The following is a 23,285-nucleotide window of genomic DNA, read 5'->3' as shown; positions in this document are numbered from 1 at the left end:
AACAACTCCATACATAGACCTTCTTTAACTTTTAACTAGGTGCATTTAGTAAGGGTTGAAAAAGCATTCTATTGTTACATTTTAATAGCAATATAATATTCAGGAGTGATATAACTGTAAATACTTATTTAGACAGTTCCTTTATGATTACTCTTCCTGGGTTGGTTTTACAAGTTTTTACTTTTTACTTATAAATTGTTATTTTAAAAATTTCTGAGGCAAATTACATATTATTCCACTATTACAGTATTTTCCATGATGCAGAATATAGTCTTTTGTCTTTTAAAGCATGTGTCAAGAGGCTCGGACTACAAAACACTCCTTGTTTTCAGCAGCTTTCAGTAGTGTTGATTTTTTTTCTTCCTCTTCCTAACCAGTCATTATATTCAGTCTACTGTGGTAATGGTAGCATTGAATGTGCAGCCTATTCCCCAAATCCCAACATTCATTATGGACAAACAGACTTCAAGATCATTAACAAGGCTGAATTTGCTCCACTTTTTTTTCATGAAAATTAAAGAAATATTTTATTTATTTTTAATCACATGCGATAAATTATGTTTCATCATTTATTCTGATCTGTATGGAGCTAGATAAGGGTAAAAAGTTTTATACTTGAAAACATAAAATCTGAAACTGAAATTTCAAGTTTTGATCTTGAATTTTGAAAAATAAATTAACGTATTCAAAATAAAAGTGTATCGTTTTTTTCAGGTTAAATACAATTATGATCAACTCTGGTAATTCTTTTGAATAAATTATTTTAATTTTTCACATACACATGTTTCTTTCAGTTTCTGTCTTTTTTTTTACCCTACTCTAGCTCCATAAATCTGTATTAGTTCAGACAATCTACAAAATAACAATTTATATTCATATTTATCTCATAAATCCATTATATTTATTCTCAACATCCAGTTTTTCTGCTGAATAATAGTGTGACATGCGCAGTACTGCCTTTCCGTGTTTCCAGAGCCGACGATAATCGGGTAAAGAGATAACTCTCTTGACTGAAGTTACTCTTTGACGACGTAACACCGGATAGGCTGCAAACCCGGAAACAGTGACGTTTCCAAGCTAGCAGCTTTTGTGTATCAGGAAGAAGATAATGTTTTCCAATTAATTATTGTAAAAAAGTCGTCTTATTAAGAGCAGACAGCTAAGCTACACTAATATCAGTTACTTTTGGTTTTCAGCCAGCTGTTGTCGGTTTTGTCAAGCCAGCTGGACGCATTTCATCTTGTTTTTAATTTGTGCATTTGTCAGCTGGCCGACGGACAGTATGGACGGTGAGGCGGACGGCTTGGTGGTGGATGAGTCCGGGAGGAAGCGGAGGGTGCACGGCATGCTGAAGCTCTACTACGGCTTGAACGAGGAAGGAAAGGCCGCGGAGCAGGCGGAGTCCCTGGATCCCTGCGACATCAACGGGCCGCATTTTGACCCCGAGCATTTCCTCAACAAGGTGAGGACCACTGCTGTCACGTGAACTGTTTCCTCTGTAACACAACTCCCGTCTGTATTGAATACAATCAGTCAGTGTGTAGTGTAACCTGAAGCTGCTACTGTAAAAGCCTAGTAACTTTCCTATATGCTGCACTCTTGTTAAGATAAATAAGTTTCCATTGAGTGTCATTGTTGTTGACCACCACTGCACAAAACCCAGAGTGCCATTTGCTGTAATGTGGTACATGAATATCATGATAATAATATTACAGTATGGATGAATAGATATTTGAATGTTTGGGATGCATCTGACTATCACCAGCAGTCAGTTTAAAGTGGTGACACACTAGAAAGCTCAGATCTCTGGACATCTGTAGTAAGATGCTGCAGATGTTTTATCAGTCTGTGGTGGTAGTGTGTTGTTTTTTGCTGCAATCTGCTGGGGAGGCAGCATCACACACAGAGATGCAAGGCGGTTGGACAGACTGGTCAAAAATGCTGGTTCTGTGGTTGGAGCCTGGTTGGACACACTGGAGGAGGTGGTGGAGAGATGCACTGTTAAGATGTTCCAGGCCATCTTGAAATACCCGAATCATCCGCTACACAAAACCTTTATGGACCAAAAAAACAGCAGTGGACGGCTCCTCTCTCTGTTGCAGGACGGAGAGATACAAAAGATTCTTCGCTCCTACAGCCATCAGGCTGTCTCATTCTTCAAGAGATTCTACCAGACTAACTGAATTTCCCCTCTGGGATAAATAAAATAATTTTGATTTAGAAACTGTCTTTGTTGTGCTAGGGAATATGGAAACCTGTCAAAAATGCAACCCAAAAACCGCCAGTATTTTATGGAAATGGCACAGAATGAAGTGAAAGTGATATGAAAGCCACATTAGGCAACAACTCACTAGTAAACATACGGTAACTTATTTTCTGTACACATATTGCACTCTTTTTTAAGTTAATGCTCAAGTTTTTTCCTTTCCTTTCCTTTTTTGTATTTAGTTGATCCATTTATTATATATTTCAAAAAGTGTAATGCAGATATACTTAGATATTTAGAGACAATGCAGACAATAAAAGTTTGAAAAAGTCTTAATTTAAGTTCAGCAATTTATTATGTATTTTATCAGATGCCAGGGAAATAAATTACCTGGACCATCGGCTGTGCTGCTCCCTTTATATCAGCATGCCAATAAAGAAAACATATCGGTCAACCACTAATATCGGTTGATTATACACACATTTACTGCCAAATAAATGCTCTAGTATGTGTTGTTTGACCTTATATTAATGTGTACTGTTTTTAAGTATAACCGTGACCATGGTGTGTTTTGTGTCCCTATGCAGCTGAGAAGGGAGTGCTCTCTCGCGGAGTTGATGGACCAGGAGACCTGCATGGTCAAGCAGATCCGCTCTTTGGACAGTGACATGCAGACGCTGGTGTATGAAAACTACAACAAGTTCATATCTGCCACAGGTGAGAGAACGCCTCGCTCACTGTTAACTCACTGTTGAAATGTTGTCAGAGTTCACTCAATTGTGCATATCTACGTTTTTTCCAGACACCATAAGAAAGATGAAGAATGATTTCAAAAAGATGGAGGATGAAATGGATTGCCTGTCTGCTAACATGGCAGCAATCACTGAGTTCAGTGCTCGGATCAGCGGTACTCTTCAAGACCAACATGCACAGATTACAAAACTCTCAGGTGAGACCTAAACCGGTTTGTTTTGTTGAGTCAGTTGTGGGGATGTCATGATGGTTATTTTTTTTACATTTCTGTCATGTCCTGTCCCACCACAGGGGTTCACACTCTGCTAAGGAAGCTGCAGTTTCTCTTTGAACTGCCTGCTCGATTAAACAAGTGTCTGGAGCTGCAGGCCTACGCTCAGGCAGTCAGATCACACCGCCGCGCCCGCTGTGTGCTACAGCAGTACAGCCACCTGCCCTCCTTCAAGGGAATACAGGACGACTGTCATGCTATCATGGACAAGCTGGCGCAGGAGCTTCGGCAGAAGTTCAGGTTGGAATCTCTCAACCTGCATTCAAATATACAAATGTTTATAAGATTTAAAGCCGGGCTAGGCAGTTTTATGGAAAGGGAATATTGAGATAAGCCAATCGGAAAGCCTACTTTCTGAAATTACCTGTGATTGGTTAAAGTCTCTTGTCACAGGCTAGATTTTCTAAAACCAAAAAACATGTGCCAAGAGGAGGTGCAGAAGTCGCGGACAAATTGTCCTTTTTGCTTCGGAAACTTCCTAACTGAGTGAAATGACCCAATGTATCCATCCTTTACATCTGACATCCTGGAAGAAACATTTAAAGCACCACTCAAAAGCTCATAACCAATATATTAACCAGAACACAGAAGTCACAGAAGGATGCAATATGTTTTTAATTCAACATGTTTGAAACTGCAGAACAATGATATGTATAGGCGTTCATTTGTAGATCTCACACATTATGCTTTCATAAATGTAACAATTCATGTTTTACATTCAAACAAATTGGGATTCATGTTTATAAGTATGAATGGGCAGGAGCGTGAGCAGCCTTTCTCAATGTGACAACCATTTTGCTTTTGTCCCATTAAGGGACAAAGACTTAGATTTTCAGTTCGTCAGGTTATAAATGCTTAGTTATGAGTTCTTTACACTGACGGTAGTGCATCCCACCACACAACAGCTTTTAGGCATTTTTCTGTTGTTTGCATGCAGACTGAATTAACAAAGAGGCACCTTCAAGCTATAAAGCCAATGGAGAGCGGTTAATTGTAATGTGTTATGCCCCTATACTGCCAATTTGACAAAAAATAAAAACTCTATTAAGAAAACATTTGCCATAATGAAGATGTTTTGTTGTCATTGAATGTGGTGCTTGTCTGTGGTTAATCCTTTTTTTCAGTTTGCAAAGAGATTCATTTGAGTCAATTTTTTTTTTACCATTTCTTGTAGAATAACCATTTCTACCTGTTCTCTTGTTACAGGGATGGTGGGTCAAGTGCAAAAGATTTATCAGAGTGTGTGGAGCTGCTGCTACAGTTGGACGAGCCAGCGGAGGAGCTTTGTGATAAATTCCTGAGCCATGCACGGTCTCGACTTGAGTCGGACCTCCAGGGTCTGGAAGCAGAGATAAGACCGTACCCGTGTGCCTCAGCCGTGAAAGATGCATCTGCACGCAGGTTGTCATCTACTGCAGCCGCTGGATCTCCCACTGATAACTCCCCTACAGCGAGCACTATCCCGTCTCCCTCCTCAAACACTGACATCCTGGAATTCATTGACCAAGGCTGCAATGAATTTGTCAGCAGCTTGTGTTTAGTAATAACCTCTTATCAAGAACTATTTATCAACCATGCTCAGAAAGGTGAGCTAGCATCTAAAAATATTCCTCAGATGGCAAACGGTAAATTGCAAGCCTTTGTGGATGATCTGGCTGCTCGGTATTTCTCGCTGGTGGAGCGGAGGATACAAGAGGAGAAAGGGGTCGGGGATAACTCCCTCCTGGTCCGAGCACTCGACCGTTTCCACCGCAGACTTCAGGCTGTGACCAAACTGCTGCCAGGCTCTGCCGTGCCAAACCAGGGGACTGAGATTGTGATACGGGCAGCGACAGAGCGAGTCAAGCAGTACCTCGCTGCCCTGCAGAGCTTCTACATGGACAGCTTGACGGACGTGAGGCAGGCCCTGGCCACACCTCGGCTCTCTGTGGCCAGCGCTTCAGTGGCTGGAGGCGGAGCTCTTCTAGGGGGGGCGGCCTCCGGCAGAGATGCTCCGACCAGCCTGCCAGAGCTGCTCTCCTCCCTGTCAGCCTCCATTCTCAATCAGATCAAGTCCGTGCTGGCATCAGTGCATCTCTTCACAGCGAAGGACATTACGTTCTCCAACAAGCCGTACTTCAAGGTGAATAGGTTTTCTGTTAATTTGCCAGTTAACAGCGTGCCCCAGAAAACGTTTTTCTAATTTACCCCATAGTGAGAGTAACAACTGTTTCTATCTGCCTTCTCCTCGCAGGGTGAATTCTGCAGCCAGGGTGTACGAGAGAGCCTGGTGGTGAGCTTTATAAAGTTTGTGTGCCAGTCTTCTCGCCAGTTTTGTGAGAGTGCAGGGGACAAGGGAGGTTCCACCCCTCCGGCCCTTCTGCTGCTGCTGTCTCGTCTCTGCTTAGACTATGAAACCTCTACCATCTCCTACATACTCACTCTCACAGATGAACAGTTCCTTGTGCAGGTAAATGCCTTGTCACCTCAAAAATGCAGCGGTGTACACAAAGACTGTATTTCACCGTAAAAATACAGCTTTTAAGTTCAGATAGAGGCTTGAAAGTTGCATTTTAGTCCTGAGAAATATCATTAATCTCTAATGTTTTTGAATGTTTATTTTTATTTAAAATTCACATATTTCTCCTGAAAAAGGTAGCCTGTTTCACTGCCATCTAAATACAACTCCTATTCTTCTTGTACTTTCTCAGCACCACAGTCCTGTAACACCTGTCACCACGTTATGCACAGAAGCCAGGGAGGCTGCACAGAAACTACTGAACCATTATGTAAAGGTAGGTTTTCACTGACAACATTCATTGCGTGAAGAGAGACATCAATGACAAATAGATATTAAGGTGTACTCAGTTCTGCCTTTCTGCTGCTTTCAGTCAACTGTTACAATGCAACAAATTGCTTGTCGAAATCATAAAAAAGGAAATTATTTTCAGCATTCTTCTATTGAACAAATTGAAAATTTAATTGAATTCAAAAGGCACCAATAAAAAAAGCGAATGTTATATTCTACAATGCTGTTTTCTCCAGATACTCTCTATATATCTCGATCTCTATATCTAGATATCTCAATTTCTATAGCTAATATCTCAGTCTCTCGCTGTTTATCGTGCAATTATATTGCAATGACAATTAAAAAACAATATACTGTGCAGCCCTAACATCTATGCAGGAAAATAATTTTACGAAGAACCTTTTCTCACAAATGTGTTTATTTTGCTGACAGGTTCAGGGCCTGATCATCTCCCAAATGTTAAGGAAGAGTGTCGAAACAAGAGACTGGGTAAACACCATCGAGCCACGAAATGTCCGTGCTGTGATGAAACGAGTGGTAGAGGACACCACCTCCATTGATGTGCAGGTCACAATTCATGTCTATACCTTCATCTGCATTACATCCTTATTATGCTTTCATCACCATGTACGAGTGAGTGGGCTGCGTTATGAACCTTCTCCGCTCTACCACAGGTTGGTCTTTTGTATGAAGAAGGTGTGAGGAAAGCACACAGCAGTGACTCCAGCAAAAGAACTTTCTCAGTCTACAGCAGCTCGAGGCAGCAAGCCCGCTATGCTGCCAGCTACACTCCAAGGTAAACATGCTGCAAATAGATTGGTGACGCGATGAAACAAAGTGCAGTTCTCTGGTGGTTTTGGTTTTGTTCGGTTTAATGAGAGCATTCTGATATATTTCAACATATTAACTGTCAGGGAAGGAATCAACAAATGAAGGCTTGAATTAATTTGTTGAGTGTTTGACATTTGTCTGATGTAACCAACTGAGAATGTTTTCACATCTGTACCTTTCTATCAGACAACCCTTGATGGGGACGGGGGAAGAATTTATCTATGTTTTCTTTAAAGCCAGCAGACTCAATTGGCAAAACCTGGAATTTTACCTTGGAGAACACAGGAGTTGCTGGTCTAACATTACCACCACCTCGATCGGTTATTTTAATTTCAATTTCAAAGTACTTTATTTGTCCCTGAGGGGCAATTAAAAGGAGCATACACAGTGGTCATTACATTAAAACAGCAAATAATTAAAAATTAAGCAACAGATATGACAACAATGAGACAGACAACACAACCAATAAAAAGTATAACAAGTGAAATAAAGTGTGACAATGTTTACATAAAGGGATCCAGAAAAGAACGCAGATGGACTTTAAAAATGGCAGTTTTGTGCTGCAGCTACAGTGACTATTCTCTCTGACCATCAGTGTGCTGCAGTGTTTTAACTTTAACTCCTAGTATCGGCTAAGCTCGCTTTAAACTGCAACAGAGGTGACACAAAAAAGTACCAAGTTCCATCCACAAGTAGCTTGATAAAAAAAAGTGTGTGGCAGTCAGTCAGTCTGACACAAACAGCTAATCTGTATTCCCTCCTTCACTTTCACTGCAGGGGGGACAATTGTCACTGAGTCGTCTTTAATCACAAGAATAAGGTCATTGTTCTAATTGTAGATTTCCTCGAGTGATTTGTCTTTTGTCTTCCTGCAGTGCTCCCATGGATACCAATCTGCTGAGCAACATACACAAGCTGTTTTCTGAGAGGATTGACATTTTCAGCTCCGTGGAGTTCAACAAGGTGGGTGCAGGTCTAGCTGTAGTGACGTCTTCAGTGAAAACATCTTTCACACACAAACTCACACACCTCTCCACTGTCGCAGGTCTCCGTAATGACCGGAATCATCAAAATCAGTTTAAAGACATTCCTGGAGTGTGTCCGCCTGCGCACCTTCGGCCGTTACGGGCTGCAGCAGATCCAGGTGGACTGCCACTACCTGCAGATGTACCTGTGGCGGTTCGTCTCTGATGAGAACCTCGTGCACTTCTTGCTTGATGAGATAGTGGGGAGCTCCGCCCACCGCTGCCTGGATCCCGCCCCGATGGAGCAGAGTGTGATCGAAGTCATCTGTGAACGAGGTTAAAGCTCAAAGTGCAGCAGAGTCACAAACACAGACATAACTGCAATGTACACTGGGGTTGTGTATCCAGGTTTAAACACTTTCTTTTACATAATTACTGTTAAATGTTTAATTTATTGATCCAGGCTCAAATTATACTGTTAAATGGCACAATGATAGCACTATTACTGCTTTAAAAAATATCAACAAATCACTAAAGAAAATCAAACATTTTGTTCTTATGTTGTCAAGATGTCCTTGACTGACCTAAATTTGGGACCCATCAGCATCCCAGGCACTTGCCATACAAAGTGCACATAAGCCTCTAGTACTTGAGCTTAATATATCAATTATCTTTTTCGGACCATAGAATATGAGAAGAGAAACCCTCTTATCTCTAGCATCAAAAATAGAAGAAAAATGAATTATCCATGATACAAGCAAACATTTAGCCTATGTTCCCCTTTGAAGGAAACTTATTTTATATGAATACAGAAAAGTTGTGCCCTGCAGAAATCTCATGTTAACTTTTTTTTTTTTGCTGACTAATTTGGAATCTGAATGTAACTGATTATGTAACCCATGTCTAACACTAAAGTAACTACAGCAGACTTACTGTAACTCTTGCCTTCTGGTTAGTGGATTGTCTGTTTTCTGTGCATGTCTTCCACAGATAAACCATACGTTTAGGAATGTGTATGTCTACAATAAAAGTGTACCAATGTATGATTCAAAATATGTGTTCTTTCTTTTCTAGTAGAACCAGGCAAATTTAAAAACACAGTAAAAAAATATATTGTAATTACCAGTGGTGGAAAAAATATTCACTTAACTAAAAGTACTAAAACCACACTGTGAAGTTACTGCACTACAAGTTAAAGCATTCAGAATGACCCTCTTATGTTGCAGGTCAAATTGACCCATTTCAAATCAATTGTCATATAAAACCATTGTATTTCATATGTGTGGGTGAATTATCCTCATTGAACCATGATCTGTGAGAGGTAAAGAACACCATTGCACTAAATATTGATTGAAATGGTTAGTAATGGAGTTATTAATGAAATTTAAACAATGTTTATTGGGTTTTTTTTTTTATTTCTGACACTTTTGGATAATTAAACATGCTTGGGTTATTGCTGTTCCTTAAAAAACGAACATAACAGGAGGGTTAAGTAAAAGTATCAAAAGTAAATGCACTCATAATGCAGACTGGCCTAATTAAGATTTTTTTTCGTTTTATAAATTCTAAATATATTATTAGATTATTATTATTGATGCATTTATCTAAGCAGCGTTTTAATTTTCTCAAGGCAAGGCTCAATTTCACAACTTAATATACTGTTTATTTTTTAAAAAGTAACTAAAGCTGGCATCTAAATTAAGTGGAGTACAGTACAAAGTACAATATTTCTCTCAAAGTGCAGTGGAGCAGAATATTTTATAAATACAAAGTTAAATAATATGGGAATGCTCAATGTTTTCAATAAAGTTTTTGTTGACAGTGAAGCATCACATCCTTTTCTCTTGCCCTTATCTATTTATTATGTATTTAGTTATTTATGTGCGTTTCTGAGCTACTGCTTTTAAATACTTATTTTAATTATTGATATTTAAATATATGTATATTTATTATGGCTCCTCTAAGGTGTCCTTCTCAAAGATGCAAATGTAAATTAATTGTGGAATGTTGTTAGAGAATGCCACAAGTTGGTTGACTCCATGCCACACAGATGGGAAGCAGTTATAAAAAAAAACTGTGGTCATACAACTAAATATTAGTTTAGTGATTCCCAGGATTGCTAAATCCTAGAAACAAAAAAGTTTGTACAAAATAGTTTTGAGTTTGTAAATGGCAGACACTGGCCTTAAGAGCATGCATATCACAAATGCTGGGTCTTGTTGGTTTTCTGAGAATCTACTGCACCTACTGGTACCTTGTTTGCCATGGAGCAATAAAAAATATACTAAAAACCTGGATTAATCTGGTTAGTCACATTGGACTGCTATTATTATGTACACTACTGTACATTTAATGCACAATAACTATATTCATTGTGTAGTAGTTAATATACCTTACTAACATATTATTCTATATATTTGTTATAGTATATTAATAGTAATAAGGTTCATTTATTAATAAAAAAAAAAATCATAATTAGTATATGAATCAATTTAAGAGATGTTTTTTCCAATAATAATTTAAAGTCTTTTGTGCTAATGGTAAATGTACCTAGTGACATTCCGCCACTGGTAATTACACGAATATTTGCAGTAGTAGACTTTATAAGTAATTTAAGTTACAAGATGTAATTCAGGTGTATTTCACAATGTCTGCAGCTTGTCCTCCCTGTAGTGTGCTCTGTCGCCACCTGATGAGCTGATTTGATTGGCTGAGCTCTCTTCTCTCCACCCTCTTCTGATGACCGCGGAGGGATCTGATTGGCTGAGGCGCCGTTTCGTCCTCAACGTGTTTTGGGGGCGTTTCCATCTGTAGGAGCTGGATGGATGCATAAGTATATTATTACAATCCCCTCTCTACTTCTCCATGCATTACACCGGTAAGACACTGTATTTATTGTGTTACACGTCCAACCGTTTTTTGCTCTTTAAATACGCTACACAGCCTATGTTTCTCACGCTAAGGTCATTTTAGCATCAGATAAACTAAACGGCCTCTCGTTTCACGTTTCACAAAAGAAATGTAGCTACACGGACACACAGGTGATAACAGCAGTGTGACCTGAACTTTGTCTCGGTGGTTTCATAACAGCAGTCGGTTATAGTAATATAATAATAATACAAGACTAGCATTCAAAGCAACAACTAATTTAAATAACGTAACATAATGTGGAAAAATTACCTAATTTAAATAATATTTCAATATAGTTTTTGTCGACAGTGAAGCATCACCTCTTGCCCTTATCATTTTTATTATGTATTCAGTTACACTGTAAAAAGAAAAAAAAGTCTGTTTAATTTACGGTAAAATACCGGCAGCTGTGGTTGCAAAAATTTAACTGTAAAAAAATAATACAGTGAGTGGGTTTTCTGCTGTAAATTGATGTACAATTCTTTATTGTACGCCCTATTTCTGATGCTATTTGACAGTGTTCTACTGTAATTTCTACAAACATTTTTTAGAGTGTATTTATGTGTGTTTCTGAGCTACTGTTTTTAAATATGAATTTTATTTATTAATATTTTCATATATGTATTTAATATTAATATATTTATTATGGCTCCTCTAAGGTGCCCTTCTCAAAGATGCCCCAGTCAAAGCCCTCAGTTAAACATTTAAAAGAAGTATTACCAGCAAATGTAAAGTCCCAAAGGTCAAAGAATGGCCACTTTCATAGTGGCAAATATTCTGTATGAAATTAGTGTTGGTTTTATTATTGATGGGTAGATAGGCACATTAATGCAGCTGGTTGAGTGAAACTGCTTTGTTGTTATTTTATAACCTGTTGGTTAGTTGACATCTGTGTTACGAATTTGATAAAAAAAAACTTTTGTCAGTACAGTTTGGTAACTTGTTGTAAAGGTAAAGGTAATTAAAACACCTGCGTGGCTTTTAATCTGTAATAATGCTTCATATTCTACTGCCTTTTTTTGATCATGTGTTTTGTATGTAAAATTAAAATCACTGCAGCTGTTAGATGAATGTAAAGGGGTTAAATGTACATGGTAGCATGACTTAGAAATAACTAAAGTAAAGTCCAAATGTTTATGATTTTATTAAAGTAAAGAAGTTGAGTAAATACTTGCTTTTAACACAGATGTTATTAATCAAAGTTCACCATCATAAGAAGGCTCTGTCACTTTTACAAATTGACATAGTCATCTAATTAGTGCTTTTATTTGTTCCTTGAATGTCTATCTACCTCAACATTGTTTTTCTTTCACAGGAGCCTTATAATGAAGCCAAACAGCCAACCACTCAAACACAGATCCTCACATGACACAGAGAGGGAATTTGGAGGAACCCTGGGTGAGTCACAGCAGCCTGTCCACCTTCATTTTATTTAAAGGGATAGTTCAGACTTGGTGAACCTTAACAGAAACATAAAGAGCTGCATGTATTTCTTAGTGAACAAAAGCAGAGTTTGTGAAAGGAAGAAATTAACCCCAGTGATACAAAAGCATTAATACTTATTTACTATGTGTGATTTGTAGATACTGGCATAATGGTTGTTTTATGAAATCATAAAATTACTGCCACAATAGAAATAATCACATTGCAAAAGATCCATTAAAGATCACTGAGATCACAGCATGGACTCCATCAACGAAGAACTGTTCATTACGGCTCTAATTAGGAATCATCACGACCACCCAAGTAAGATTTGAGGTTGTAAACATGACGTGAAATGAGAAAACAAATACATCACAGCTTAGTTTGTGTGTGCATGTAAGATAGAGAGGTGTGTGTGTTAGATAGAGAGCATACTGGTGGTGGAGATGCTCCTGCTGCGCTCCTTAAATTGAGCATCAATCCAATTTTCTCTCCACTTGCTTTTAAAGAAAAATCATGTTGTGAACATGACGGTTGAGCTCTCTGCAGACTACAGATGTGACAAGACACGTGTTTTGCTGCACCCACACTGACAGCTTATCTAATAGTTTTGCTACTACACAGTTATTTAACATGCGTAATTATTCACAGTTATCACACATATTAATCTGGTGCATTAGATAGTCTCACAGGGCTTTATTATTACGTTTTCTCTGCTGTGTTGCTTTGCCTCTGACCGCTGCTCAGTAAAGTCAGCCAGGTTGTCGTCTCTCTTCCATCTGTATTCGACTCTCAGGTGCTATATGCATACCCATCTTCCTCCCGTTGACGGTGCTGTTCCTGACCTCTGTGAGTCGATCCCCAGAGGCCAGTGTGCTCCAGTGGCCCCCTCCCCTCCCCTCCGCTGACCAGCTGTGGGACCCTCTGGCCCCCGTGCTGCTGCTGGGCTGGATCGCTCTGCATGCCCTCCTCTATGTGCTGCCATTAGGAAAGGTATGATTCATCTATCAGACTGGCTCAAGGTTAAACTTGCATGTAAAGCAGCCATGGTGATAAACTGATAAACACATTTAAGATGCTGCGTCTAGAACATGTTGTTAGGGCATATGATATAACTTTAAAGTGATACTGCTTATTAAACATGCTTTTTTTCTGATGCAAACTGATTTATATAACTTTGCTGTCATGAAACATATACAGTTATGGAAAAAAATATTAGATCACCCTTGTTTTCTTTAATTGATTGTTAATTTTAATGTCTGGTACAACTAAAGGTACATTTGTTTTGAAAATTTAATAATGATTATGATATAATGATTCTGGTTATTATTAAGAAAGCCATGGACAACGGCTAGATATCGCCTCTTAAATTAAACTCTTATGAGCTATTTTTGTTGTTGTTGTATCACCCAGCCTTAGCATAATGGTATATTACATTTACAATATATACATGGACTCCATAAGTTTTATGAATTGACTTTTGACCCAAATATCCACTGTTAGCAAAATGATATGGTAGATTTTATTGTTACCCATAGAGAACATTCTGGTATGCTTTAACTGAACCTATGACTCTTTTTCAATTATCAATAAATGCACAGGATATTCATCTTTTATGTGTTCAGATTTAAAATGAGTGTATTTATCTGCAGGTGTCTGAAGGATTAGTGCTGAGGGATGGAACACGTCTCAAGTATCCCATAAATGGTATTTATATGTTATTGATCCTTAAAAACAAGAAAGTTGCAACACATCATATATTTATTGGTATATTTATTTAATATAATTATGTTTAAGGCACAGTTATCATTTTATAGTCATTTTTCTGCAATTCTGCAACGACTAGCTTTGTTTGAACTCTGAGAAATAGTTGTAATATTGTTCTACTGTAGTGCTAGGAAGTTCTATTATGAAAGCTGTAATATTACACAATTATGCTTGAGTTTTGACTGCAAATACTTTTTTGCTATTATATGCAATGCTTCACTGTAGTGAAATGCCCTGGCTGTGACAGTTTTGTTCTGTGAAAGATCCATGATGTTTATTTATGTATTTTTTTAGTTTAACGTCTACACTTTGTGGCTGATCTGACCTTGAGCTAAAGTTTACTTTCTTTCACAATCTGAGGTTCCATCTCTTCCAACCTCTACCTTTTTTTATCCCAGCCTGTCTCAGCCTGCTTATCTCTCCTCCCCGGGCAACAACATTTAGCCTTGTTTGTTTCTCTCCCTCAGGTTTTCATGGCCTGTGCATCAGCGGTGTGTTGCTGATGTTGTTAGTGGGGCTCGGGGCTCCTCTCGGGTATCTGTTTGAGCTGCTGCTGCCTCTGGCAGTGTGTGCAATAGCAGTGTCATTCCTGTTCTCCGTCTACCTCTACATCCGCTCCTTCTGGGTTCCTTCTCATGGCCTCGCTTTGGGGGGCAACACAGGTAAGAGTGAAGGTTCAGCATTAAAGGAAGAATCCATCTTAAAGTACTTATTTTATAACTGTTACTGCTGGTATGTATTGTGTATTTGTAGGCTTGTTTCATTGTTTGGTGGAGGATTTTTGGTATTCCTGTGGGTAATTATCTAACGGCCAAGCTCTTCAGGAGCCTGCAGGCATCAAGTGAACACTCTATCGAATAAGCTGACCCCGCTACACCGGCTACGCTTTGCTCTGCTGCATCTGAAGGCAGAAACATGAGAGCATCCAGTATTGTGATTCAGCTGGTGCTCGCCGATGGTTGCATTCATCCCAGTCTGTGGACAGAGAAAAGGCTACAACAACAGACTGTATCCAGCGCCCAGTCAAAGTCCTTTAGTTCACCTTAAATTCATTTAGTAAACATGTAAAATAGGTACATGCATTTGTGATTTTCACACTGTGCAGGTTGGAGAAAGAAAAATAAATAAAGCCAGTGCCTAAAGAGGTGTCTGGCAACAAGATGCTACACAGCACTTAAAGCCATGCCAGCTGCAAGGATCCCTGCAAAATGACATTCTCAATCAGCTCAGCTTTACTCAGTGTTTAGTGCTAATAAACAAATGTTAGCTGCCATGATAACATGCTTACCTAGTAGTGGTGAACGTGGTAAACATATCTGCTTAACATCAGCATGTTAGCATTGTCATTGTGAGCATGTTTAACATGCTGCTTAAAGATGCTATATAGCACTTTTAGCCATGCCAGCTGCAAAGATCCCTGCAAACTGAATGACATTCTCAACTGCCTCAGCCTCACTCAGTGTTTAGAGCTAATAGGCAAATGTAAACTTTTATGATTATGTGCTAAACTAACAATGGTGAACATTTGCTAAATATGTCAGCATTTTCATTTTGAGCATTTTTTGTCAAGTGAAACAAAATAGAAAATACAGTAGCTTCAGCTGACCTGAATGATTTCTGTCCTCAGCTACAGAAGCTCTCAGCACACTATTAGTATTCCTCTGTCTGTGTATTTGTATAAACAGCCAGGGGCAACTGCAAGCAACAAAGTCGTGCTCTTTTTCTGGGTGCTGTTCAAAGACAAAACGACATCTCTGTTCCATTTAAGTATTGCAATAAGCTGAGTAAATATGCACCTTTTGAACTCAGACATTAAAATACATCAATTAATGTTTGTTCTCCAATGTGGCTAATTAATTGTCTGGTAATAGTCTTTTTCTTTAAATGCTGATAATAGTTTTGCATTGCCTGTAAACATGAAATTAATTGGTTTTTCACCCACTATACAAATGAAGACAATGAAAAAAACAAACTTTATGGTTCAAATCGTCCCGTAGATTTCTTTAAATCTATCGTCATCCCTCTTTTGTGTCTAGGAAATCCTCTGTATGACTTCTTCATCGGACGGGAGTTGAACCCCCGGATTGGAAACTTTGACCTTAAATATTTCTGTGAGCTCAGACCGGGTCTGATTGGCTGGGTAAGTTAACCGGCAGTTCACTTTGAAATCCACACCTTTTTAAAGTTCTAAATTCAGACACTCACAAGACAAATTATTTTACACAGGTTTTATGTTGTTATATATACATATAATGCACCCTGTTTTGAGGTCAGAAATTGGGAAACTGCCTCTGACCAAGTATCAAGAAACTGTGCTTGATTCAATTTAAAAAAAGAAAATAATTAGAATAAAACACTGGAAAATGAAGGAAAACATTGAGAAAAAAATAAAAACGACTTTATTATAGTCTCTTGATACATATAAGTTGTATATTTTGTCCAAAAATGACTGAAAACACCATATTATGGGATGTCCAGTCATTGAAAAGAGAGTCATACTGCAGTATGCGATTTTTGTCAAAATTTGCCAAATTTTGAAATGCTAAAAATTAATTTACTCTAGTCTGTTGATGCATATTAGAGCATAGTTTGTACAGAAATAAGAGAAAAACACCATATTATGTGATGTCTAAAAATGACCCTCTCAAAAAAAAGTCATGTCGATTTTTGTCAAAAATGGTCAAATTTAAAAATGCTGAAAATGACTTTATTATAGTCTGTTGATACATATTAGAGCATAGTTTGTCCAGAAATGACAGAAAAACACCATATTATGGGATGTCCTAAAAATTTGACAAAAAAAAGTCTTATTATAGTTTGTCGATTTTTGTTAAAAATGGTCATATTTTAAAATGTGATGGTGCACATACAAATACAATATGGGTGGATGTTGTGTTATACCTGTATTGACAAAAATTGTGACAGTGAAAAAATGAAATATTGATATCATATTAATAATATAGGTATGTATCCAGTCTCCCAAATAATTCCTGTGTCTTTGTGGTCTTGCATTGTGATGTAGCTATGGTAACAAACATTTGCCAAAAGAGACAAAACACAAAATAAACAAAGATTAGTTTGACTGATAGATTTTTTTTTTATTTTATTCTATTGATATTGAAAAAAATATTGATATCGTGACCTCTTTTGGCCACTATAACTGTAGTGGAAATCTGATATCATGATAGCAAAAGTCTTAAAAAGAACAAGGGTTGCAGCAAATGTGACATAAAATGTTTATTAAAACACAAAACTGATAGATATAAATCAGTCATGACATGTCAAGTGTACTGCTTAAAACAAAATACTTCTGTTACCTTTCACTTTATTTGCAAGTCAGAATAATTTAAATATTTTAAGATGTACAACGTTAATTAAGGCTGATGGTGATCTCTTGTTAGAGAGCAATAAGACCAATAAGACCAACAGGTGGCGTTGTTGCTCTCCCTGATCTTTCAGGATAATTTGCAGTTTGAAATATTCAGAGTGAGAAACTTTTGTCCCTGATGCCCTGACACAGTGAGACATTTGTTTGAGGGCAGGCATCATAATCTGTGTCTGAGTCATCAAACCAAATGAGACAAAATATAGAAATGCCAGGGAGAGTCTCAAATCAGATTACAACAAGGGTCTGTTTATCTTCACTAGTCACAAAAACAACATAAAGACAGTTAAAGGATCGAGTCACACTGGAAGTTATCCATGTAATGGTTATTTACGTTTTTTCCTCTGTATTTACAGTGGAAACAGTAAAACCTTTGCACATCTGAATGTTCTAGAGCCAGGTGCGTAGGAGCGGACAGAAAAAGCTCCCACCAGCTGGCTACAGACAGTGTGTGGGAGATTGTTGCTTCCTGTTGAATGTTTCAACTATGTTTTAACATCTTACAATTGTTTAAAATGACATTTTAAGGGCTAATATATACCAACTTTATTGTTGAGAGCCTTCTTACAGTTACATGCCTCATTATAAATAGAGAGGTAAATATTTATTTACATTTATTATCTATGCATGTGTTCGACCTGTCTAGTAGCATGCATGGAAAGATCAGTCATGTCATGCTGCGTACTGTATGGTAGTCAAAGGCTCAAAGACAGAAAGAGATTAGTTGAGTGATGACATTTTGACTTCTAAGCCACTCTGTTCTCAACTGTCAAAATTGTGTCAGAAATTACTAATCCTTGCATAAAGAAACTTGCATGTTTTGGGCACCACTTAAACCAAATTAATGTAAAATCAATGTGGAGAGCATCAAAACTTAATGACTTTTACCAGATCGTATACTTGTAGTTGTTTATTTATTATCTGCTCTAGCTTTTCAAAATTTTTGTACACAGATATGGTCACAACAATGTTCCAAGATGATGAAATTTTATATTTCTTAATGAAAAACCTAAGATTGCATTACATTATGCAGGTGTACCATATAAAGTGACCACTGAGCGTAAATGCTAATGTTGATTATGGCTTCTCCAATGACCACATAATGAATTCTTCTACCGTGTTAATTAGTATTCACTTCACCTATTTTTCTCTCAGGTGGTCATAAACCTTGGCATGCTGATGAAGGAGGTGGAGCTTCGAGGCTCCCCCTCGCTCGCCATGATTCTGGTCAACAGTTTCCAGCTGCTGTACGTGGCCGATGCTCTGTGGAACGAGGTGAGGGCTACAGATCAAGGTTATGCTCAGTGCTGCAGATCCTAATATCGTACATAAAGTCACATTTTAGTCCTTCAGATAGATTTCTCTGAATCCAGTGCACTGTTGTCTTCTAACAGGAGGCTGTACTGACCACTATGGACATTGTGCATGATGGTTTTGGCTTCATGTTGGTGTTTGGGGACCTGGCCTGGGTTCCCTTTACATACGGCCTGCAGGCTGCCTTCCTGGTTGTGCACCCACAGGCTCTAAGTTCACTCGGGGCAGCAACTATAATAGCACTGAATGGTAATCACGAGTAAGCTCTTGTTCATAAGGCTGTAATACAGTCATGGAAAAAATTATTACCATTGTTTTCTTCAATGAATTGTTCATTTTAATGCCTGGTACAACTAAAGGTACGTTTATTTGGAAAAAATATAATGATAACAACAAAATTTAAGAGCTGATATCTAGCCATTTTCCATGGCTTTCTTGATAATTATTTTGGTTATTATCAAGAAAACCATGGAAAATGTCTAGATATCAGCTCTTAAATTAAACTCTTATGAGCTATTTTTGTTGTTATCATTATATTTGTCCAAACAAAATGTACCTTTAGTTGCACCAGGCATTAAAATGAACAAGAAATTGAAGAAAACGGTAGTCTAATAATTTTTTCCATGACTGTATGTTGTGTTAAAGATGGCGCTGTTAATTTATTTTTTCTTTGCTATCAGGTATTGGATATTATATTTTCAGAAAATCCAACTCACAGAAGAACCAGTTCAGAAGAGACCCTTCACATCCAAGTGTTGCAAGTCAGTCAGTTTTTAAGACTCAGCTCTCCATCACACCTTTTTTTTTCATGCTGTATGTACCGGAATGAAGTGTGTGTTTGTGTCTGAAGTGACTTGCACTTCTTGTACTCAGACTCTACGTTTTCCCTTGCAGGACTAGAGACCATTGCCACAGCAACAGGGAAACGGCTGCTGGTGTCTGGTTGGTGGGGTCTTGTTCGTCATCCGAATTACCTCGGTGACCTCCTCATGGCCCTGGCGTGGTCCCTGCCATGTGGTATGACAGCTTAAAAGCCTCCGCGTGACTAATTTTCTAAACATGCCACACTGACGAAATCACTTTGAGTTTTTGTTAGAAAATGCGGATGAAGTCACTGATGACGGTTAAAAGTCAAGTTGAGTATTTATTAGATCTGGGCATATTTATCGATAGAAAAAAATAGATGCGTTAGTGTTTTTACTGACAGGAACTAAAACACAATCTAGTATAGTAGCACGGCATGTAATACCAGTACAGGTGCATCTCAATAAATTAGAATATGATGGAAAAGTCCATTTCCAGTAGTTCAAGTCAAATAGCCCCAACCAAGTATTGAGTGCATATAGATGGACATACTTTTCAGAGGCCAACATTTCCATATTAAACATACTTTTTAAAATTGGTCTTTTGTAACATTACATTTTGTTTTACCTTTTTATTTTAGTTCTTCATTAAATGTAAGCCATAATCATTGTAATTAGAAGAAATTAAATAAATTAAGACGTGAAATTTTTCATTCTGTGTGTAATGGATCTATATAATGTGTTATTTCTACTATCCACTTTTATATTCTAATTTATTGGGATGCACCTGTAAATCTTGATCAGTGGTGGAAAAAGTATTCAAGTAATAGTCAAAAGTATCAAAAGTACTAATTATTCAGAATTGCCCTGCTCAGATTGTTTTATATATTCAAAATATAATGCTGGATTATTTGTATTGATGCATTGTAAGCAGTGTTTACATTTTGTTAAGATAGGCCCAATTGTAACTACTTTATCAACTGTAATGAGGTTTAATTTAAGTTTAGTTAAACCTCAACCTATAAAGTAACTAAAGCTGTCGGCTAAATGTAATGGAGTAAAAAGTATAAAGTTGCATAAAATGGAAATACTCAAGTAAAGTGCACATACCTCAAAATTGTACTTAAGTGCAGTACTTGAGTAAATGCACTTAGTTACATACCACCACTGATCTTGATGAAGCAGATAATGTCAGATATGTTGATTAATTTAATACTTCAGTCCCAACTAAAAACATATAATATTAGTGCAAATTGTCAAAACACAAGCAAATTAAGAAGCATCTTCACCAAATTAACACATGTGCAGCATTTAGAAAACATTAACCCAACACTTAACACATATCCCCAGCACTAAGAAGTGATATGACAAAATCGTATTTCCTTCCTGTCCTTATGAGATAATTATACTGTTTGCAACTGATGCAGAGGCAAATAAAAGCAGCAACAAAGTGTTTTCTTTGTTCCTCTGTAAGCTGCCTTAATTTCGCTTGAAAACTAACTTCCTAAAATGGTGGCTGTCAGACTTTTGTTGCAGCTGACACATTCTGCTCATTGCTATTCAAACTTTATGTGACTCATCGCGTAGCTGCCTTTGTAATTGAGATGCACTGTAGTTTCTGCCTTAATTGCCGCTGTAAAAGTCACAAACAGCTAAATTATGCACTCGAAAAAACAAGTCATGACAGCATATCCCAGACGTTTGAAAGCTGCACTGACAAAGAGGAACAGAGATTTAGACCCTGACTGAAAGACAAAAAAGGTATTTTCTGAAAAACACTGAATCACAGCCAACATTATAAGCTTAATCAAACTGGTATTCACTGCACGGCTTTTGTATAATTCAGATTAAAAACACAATGTACAGTGATTTGCAGAGGAGGATGTACACTTGATTGCAGCTTCTTTGATGTCATTCACATCACGAATGAGGAGCCTTATGCAAAAACAATTTTATATTCTTACCTGATTTTTTTCTTCTTTTATAATTTTTAAGTCATGCAGGACTTTTTAAACTAAATATCGCTTCAAAGAAAATTTACAATCCATTAGTGAAAAATGACTCCTACAATAGGTCTGGACGTCTTATAAACTGTGTTTGTGCCTAAGAGAAAATTTAGAATACAAGAAAAATGGGTCACTACGGGAAGTTCTGCTAAATCATTTGTAAAAGCCACTTTTAATCTGGTCGTTTGACTGATTCTTGCATGAGATCTCATGATATCAATAATAAAAAGTTTTTCTCTTTTTTTTGGCAGCCATCTTAATTAAACTATTTATAATTTTCTTCGAATAATGTTTAGCTGTTTCCTCTAACTAATGGTCTCTGTCTTTCTCTAGGATTCTCACATCTTCTGCCTTACTTCTACGTCATTTATTTTACCGTTTTGTTGATTCACCGAGAGGACCGCGATGAGAGACAGTGCAGGGCCAAATATGGCTTAGCGTGGGACACCTACTGTCGGCGTGTCCCCTACAGGATCTTCCCTTATATCTACTGAACAGGACAGCAGATGGCTGGAACCGGACCAAAACTGTGTCACAATATCCTTTTGACTCTTCAAACAAACTTGGCAATAATTTCAAATGTGATACATTTTCAGTGACACAGACCACCAATAATTTTCTGGTGCTGCTGCTGAGAATCTGCAGGGAACTCACAAGTTGTATCAGTTCGTTTACCTGCAGTTCAATTACACAATGCTGTTTAATGGTATAATTTCTAATTCATTGGATTCTGACCTTAAAGCCTCACAGGTGTCTGATATAGGTAAACTCAGTCTGCATACTTGTCTCTTGTTCAGCTAAAGCATTCCAGTAAAAAAAAAAAGCTGTAGTATATTAAAAAAGCTGGCCTTTTCTTATTAAGGCCATTTGTTATTATTCTTTTCTCATAAAAAGTTAGATACGTTTTGAGGGGAAAATTGAGGGGAGAAACACCATATCTTAATGACAAACTATGATCCCAGATGTATAACAAATAAAATGCATTTCCATATAAAAATTAGTGCCTTTTTGAATGAGGAGTGGGTCGCAGCATTTTTATCATTTTTTTTACAATGTTTTCCTTTTTTTAAAGTGTTTGTATCTGCAAAATACATTCAAATAAAGAAATATAAAACACAAAACGGCATCTGATTGTGCATCTTAATTGCACTCATTAGACAGTGAATATCTCTGAGCATTACAGAAAACACAATATGTGAATATTGCGTTGCGCTCAAATGCTTGCATCAGGATTATTATTGTGCCTTTTCAAGCCTGTGATAGATGTGTCAGATTTTCACAACCTTTTCCAACCTTTCACCATCATCCCATTTAAATGGATTTCTCTTTCCAGTGTTCAGGCCTTAATAGCAGACATTCTCTGAGACGCTCTTCTTTTTCTGTCAGGCTTTCAATACACTCTGTTCCAAATTACTCTGAAGGAACAAAAAGTATACACACTGGATGAGAGCAAGTGCAACTGCAGACAGAGGCTCCTGATGAATGGCCATAATCATCATTAAAGAAGTGCTCCTTTTTGAAGCTTTGAATCAGAGCAGGTTGATTCACTGTGGAGGTGGCAGGTGGTCGTATTGTTAATGATGCGTCACCTTAAGGAAAGTTTTTTAAATAGACCAATTTATTGTTTACCAACAATGATGACATATTTTGTGGGCGAAGCCTAACTGGTGGCAGGAAGTGACCGTTAGCTGCTGGTCCCAGCGGTGCGGGCGGTACAGTTGTCAAATAATATGAATCGTCCTGATGTTTTTCCTCATTATTTTGATGGTTTATTATTAAATGACAGATTATCTTACATGAGTAAGCTAACCCTTAACAATGCTGTGAGATTTGGGCCATTTCTAGCATGCTTAGGTATTTGACT

General features: G+C 37.6%; 2 protein-coding genes across 2 annotated transcripts; both read left to right on the top strand.

The window, feature by feature from the left end:
* The first annotated feature begins 1,049 nt into the window (after positions 1 to 1,049).
* Positions 1,050 to 8,867, top strand: vps51 (VPS51 subunit of GARP complex). Its single transcript, XM_059352287.1, has 11 exons — positions 1,050 to 1,462; positions 2,794 to 2,923; positions 3,009 to 3,155; positions 3,251 to 3,470; positions 4,437 to 5,352; positions 5,464 to 5,679; positions 5,921 to 6,004; positions 6,451 to 6,585; positions 6,693 to 6,814; positions 7,725 to 7,812; positions 7,895 to 8,867. The coding sequence occupies exons 1-11, from the start codon at positions 1,283 to 1,285 to the stop codon at positions 8,153 to 8,155; spliced, it is 2,499 nt and encodes an 832-aa protein (XP_059208270.1). The 5' UTR covers positions 1,050 to 1,282; the 3' UTR covers positions 8,156 to 8,867.
* A 1,745-nt stretch (positions 8,868 to 10,612) lies between these two features.
* On the top strand, positions 10,613 to 22,532 carry tm7sf2 (transmembrane 7 superfamily member 2). The gene is made up of 11 exons (XM_059352393.1): positions 10,613 to 10,692; positions 12,040 to 12,122; positions 12,943 to 13,139; positions 13,799 to 13,853; positions 14,381 to 14,575; positions 15,950 to 16,053; positions 18,454 to 18,573; positions 18,693 to 18,861; positions 19,293 to 19,373; positions 19,507 to 19,629; positions 21,755 to 22,532. Exons 1-11 carry the CDS (start codon positions 10,640 to 10,642, stop codon positions 21,913 to 21,915), a joined length of 1,341 nt encoding a protein of 446 aa, XP_059208376.1. The 5' UTR covers positions 10,613 to 10,639; the 3' UTR covers positions 21,916 to 22,532.
* Positions 22,533 to 23,285: the final 753 nt, after the last annotated feature.

This window comes from Centropristis striata, chromosome 15 (assembly GCF_030273125.1).
Source record: "Centropristis striata isolate RG_2023a ecotype Rhode Island chromosome 15, C.striata_1.0, whole genome shotgun sequence".
NCBI classification, from domain to species: Eukaryota; Metazoa; Chordata; class Actinopteri; order Perciformes; family Serranidae; genus Centropristis; species Centropristis striata.
The sequence above is the reverse complement of the archived record's forward strand: the minus strand, read 5'-3'. Positions and strand labels throughout refer to the sequence as shown.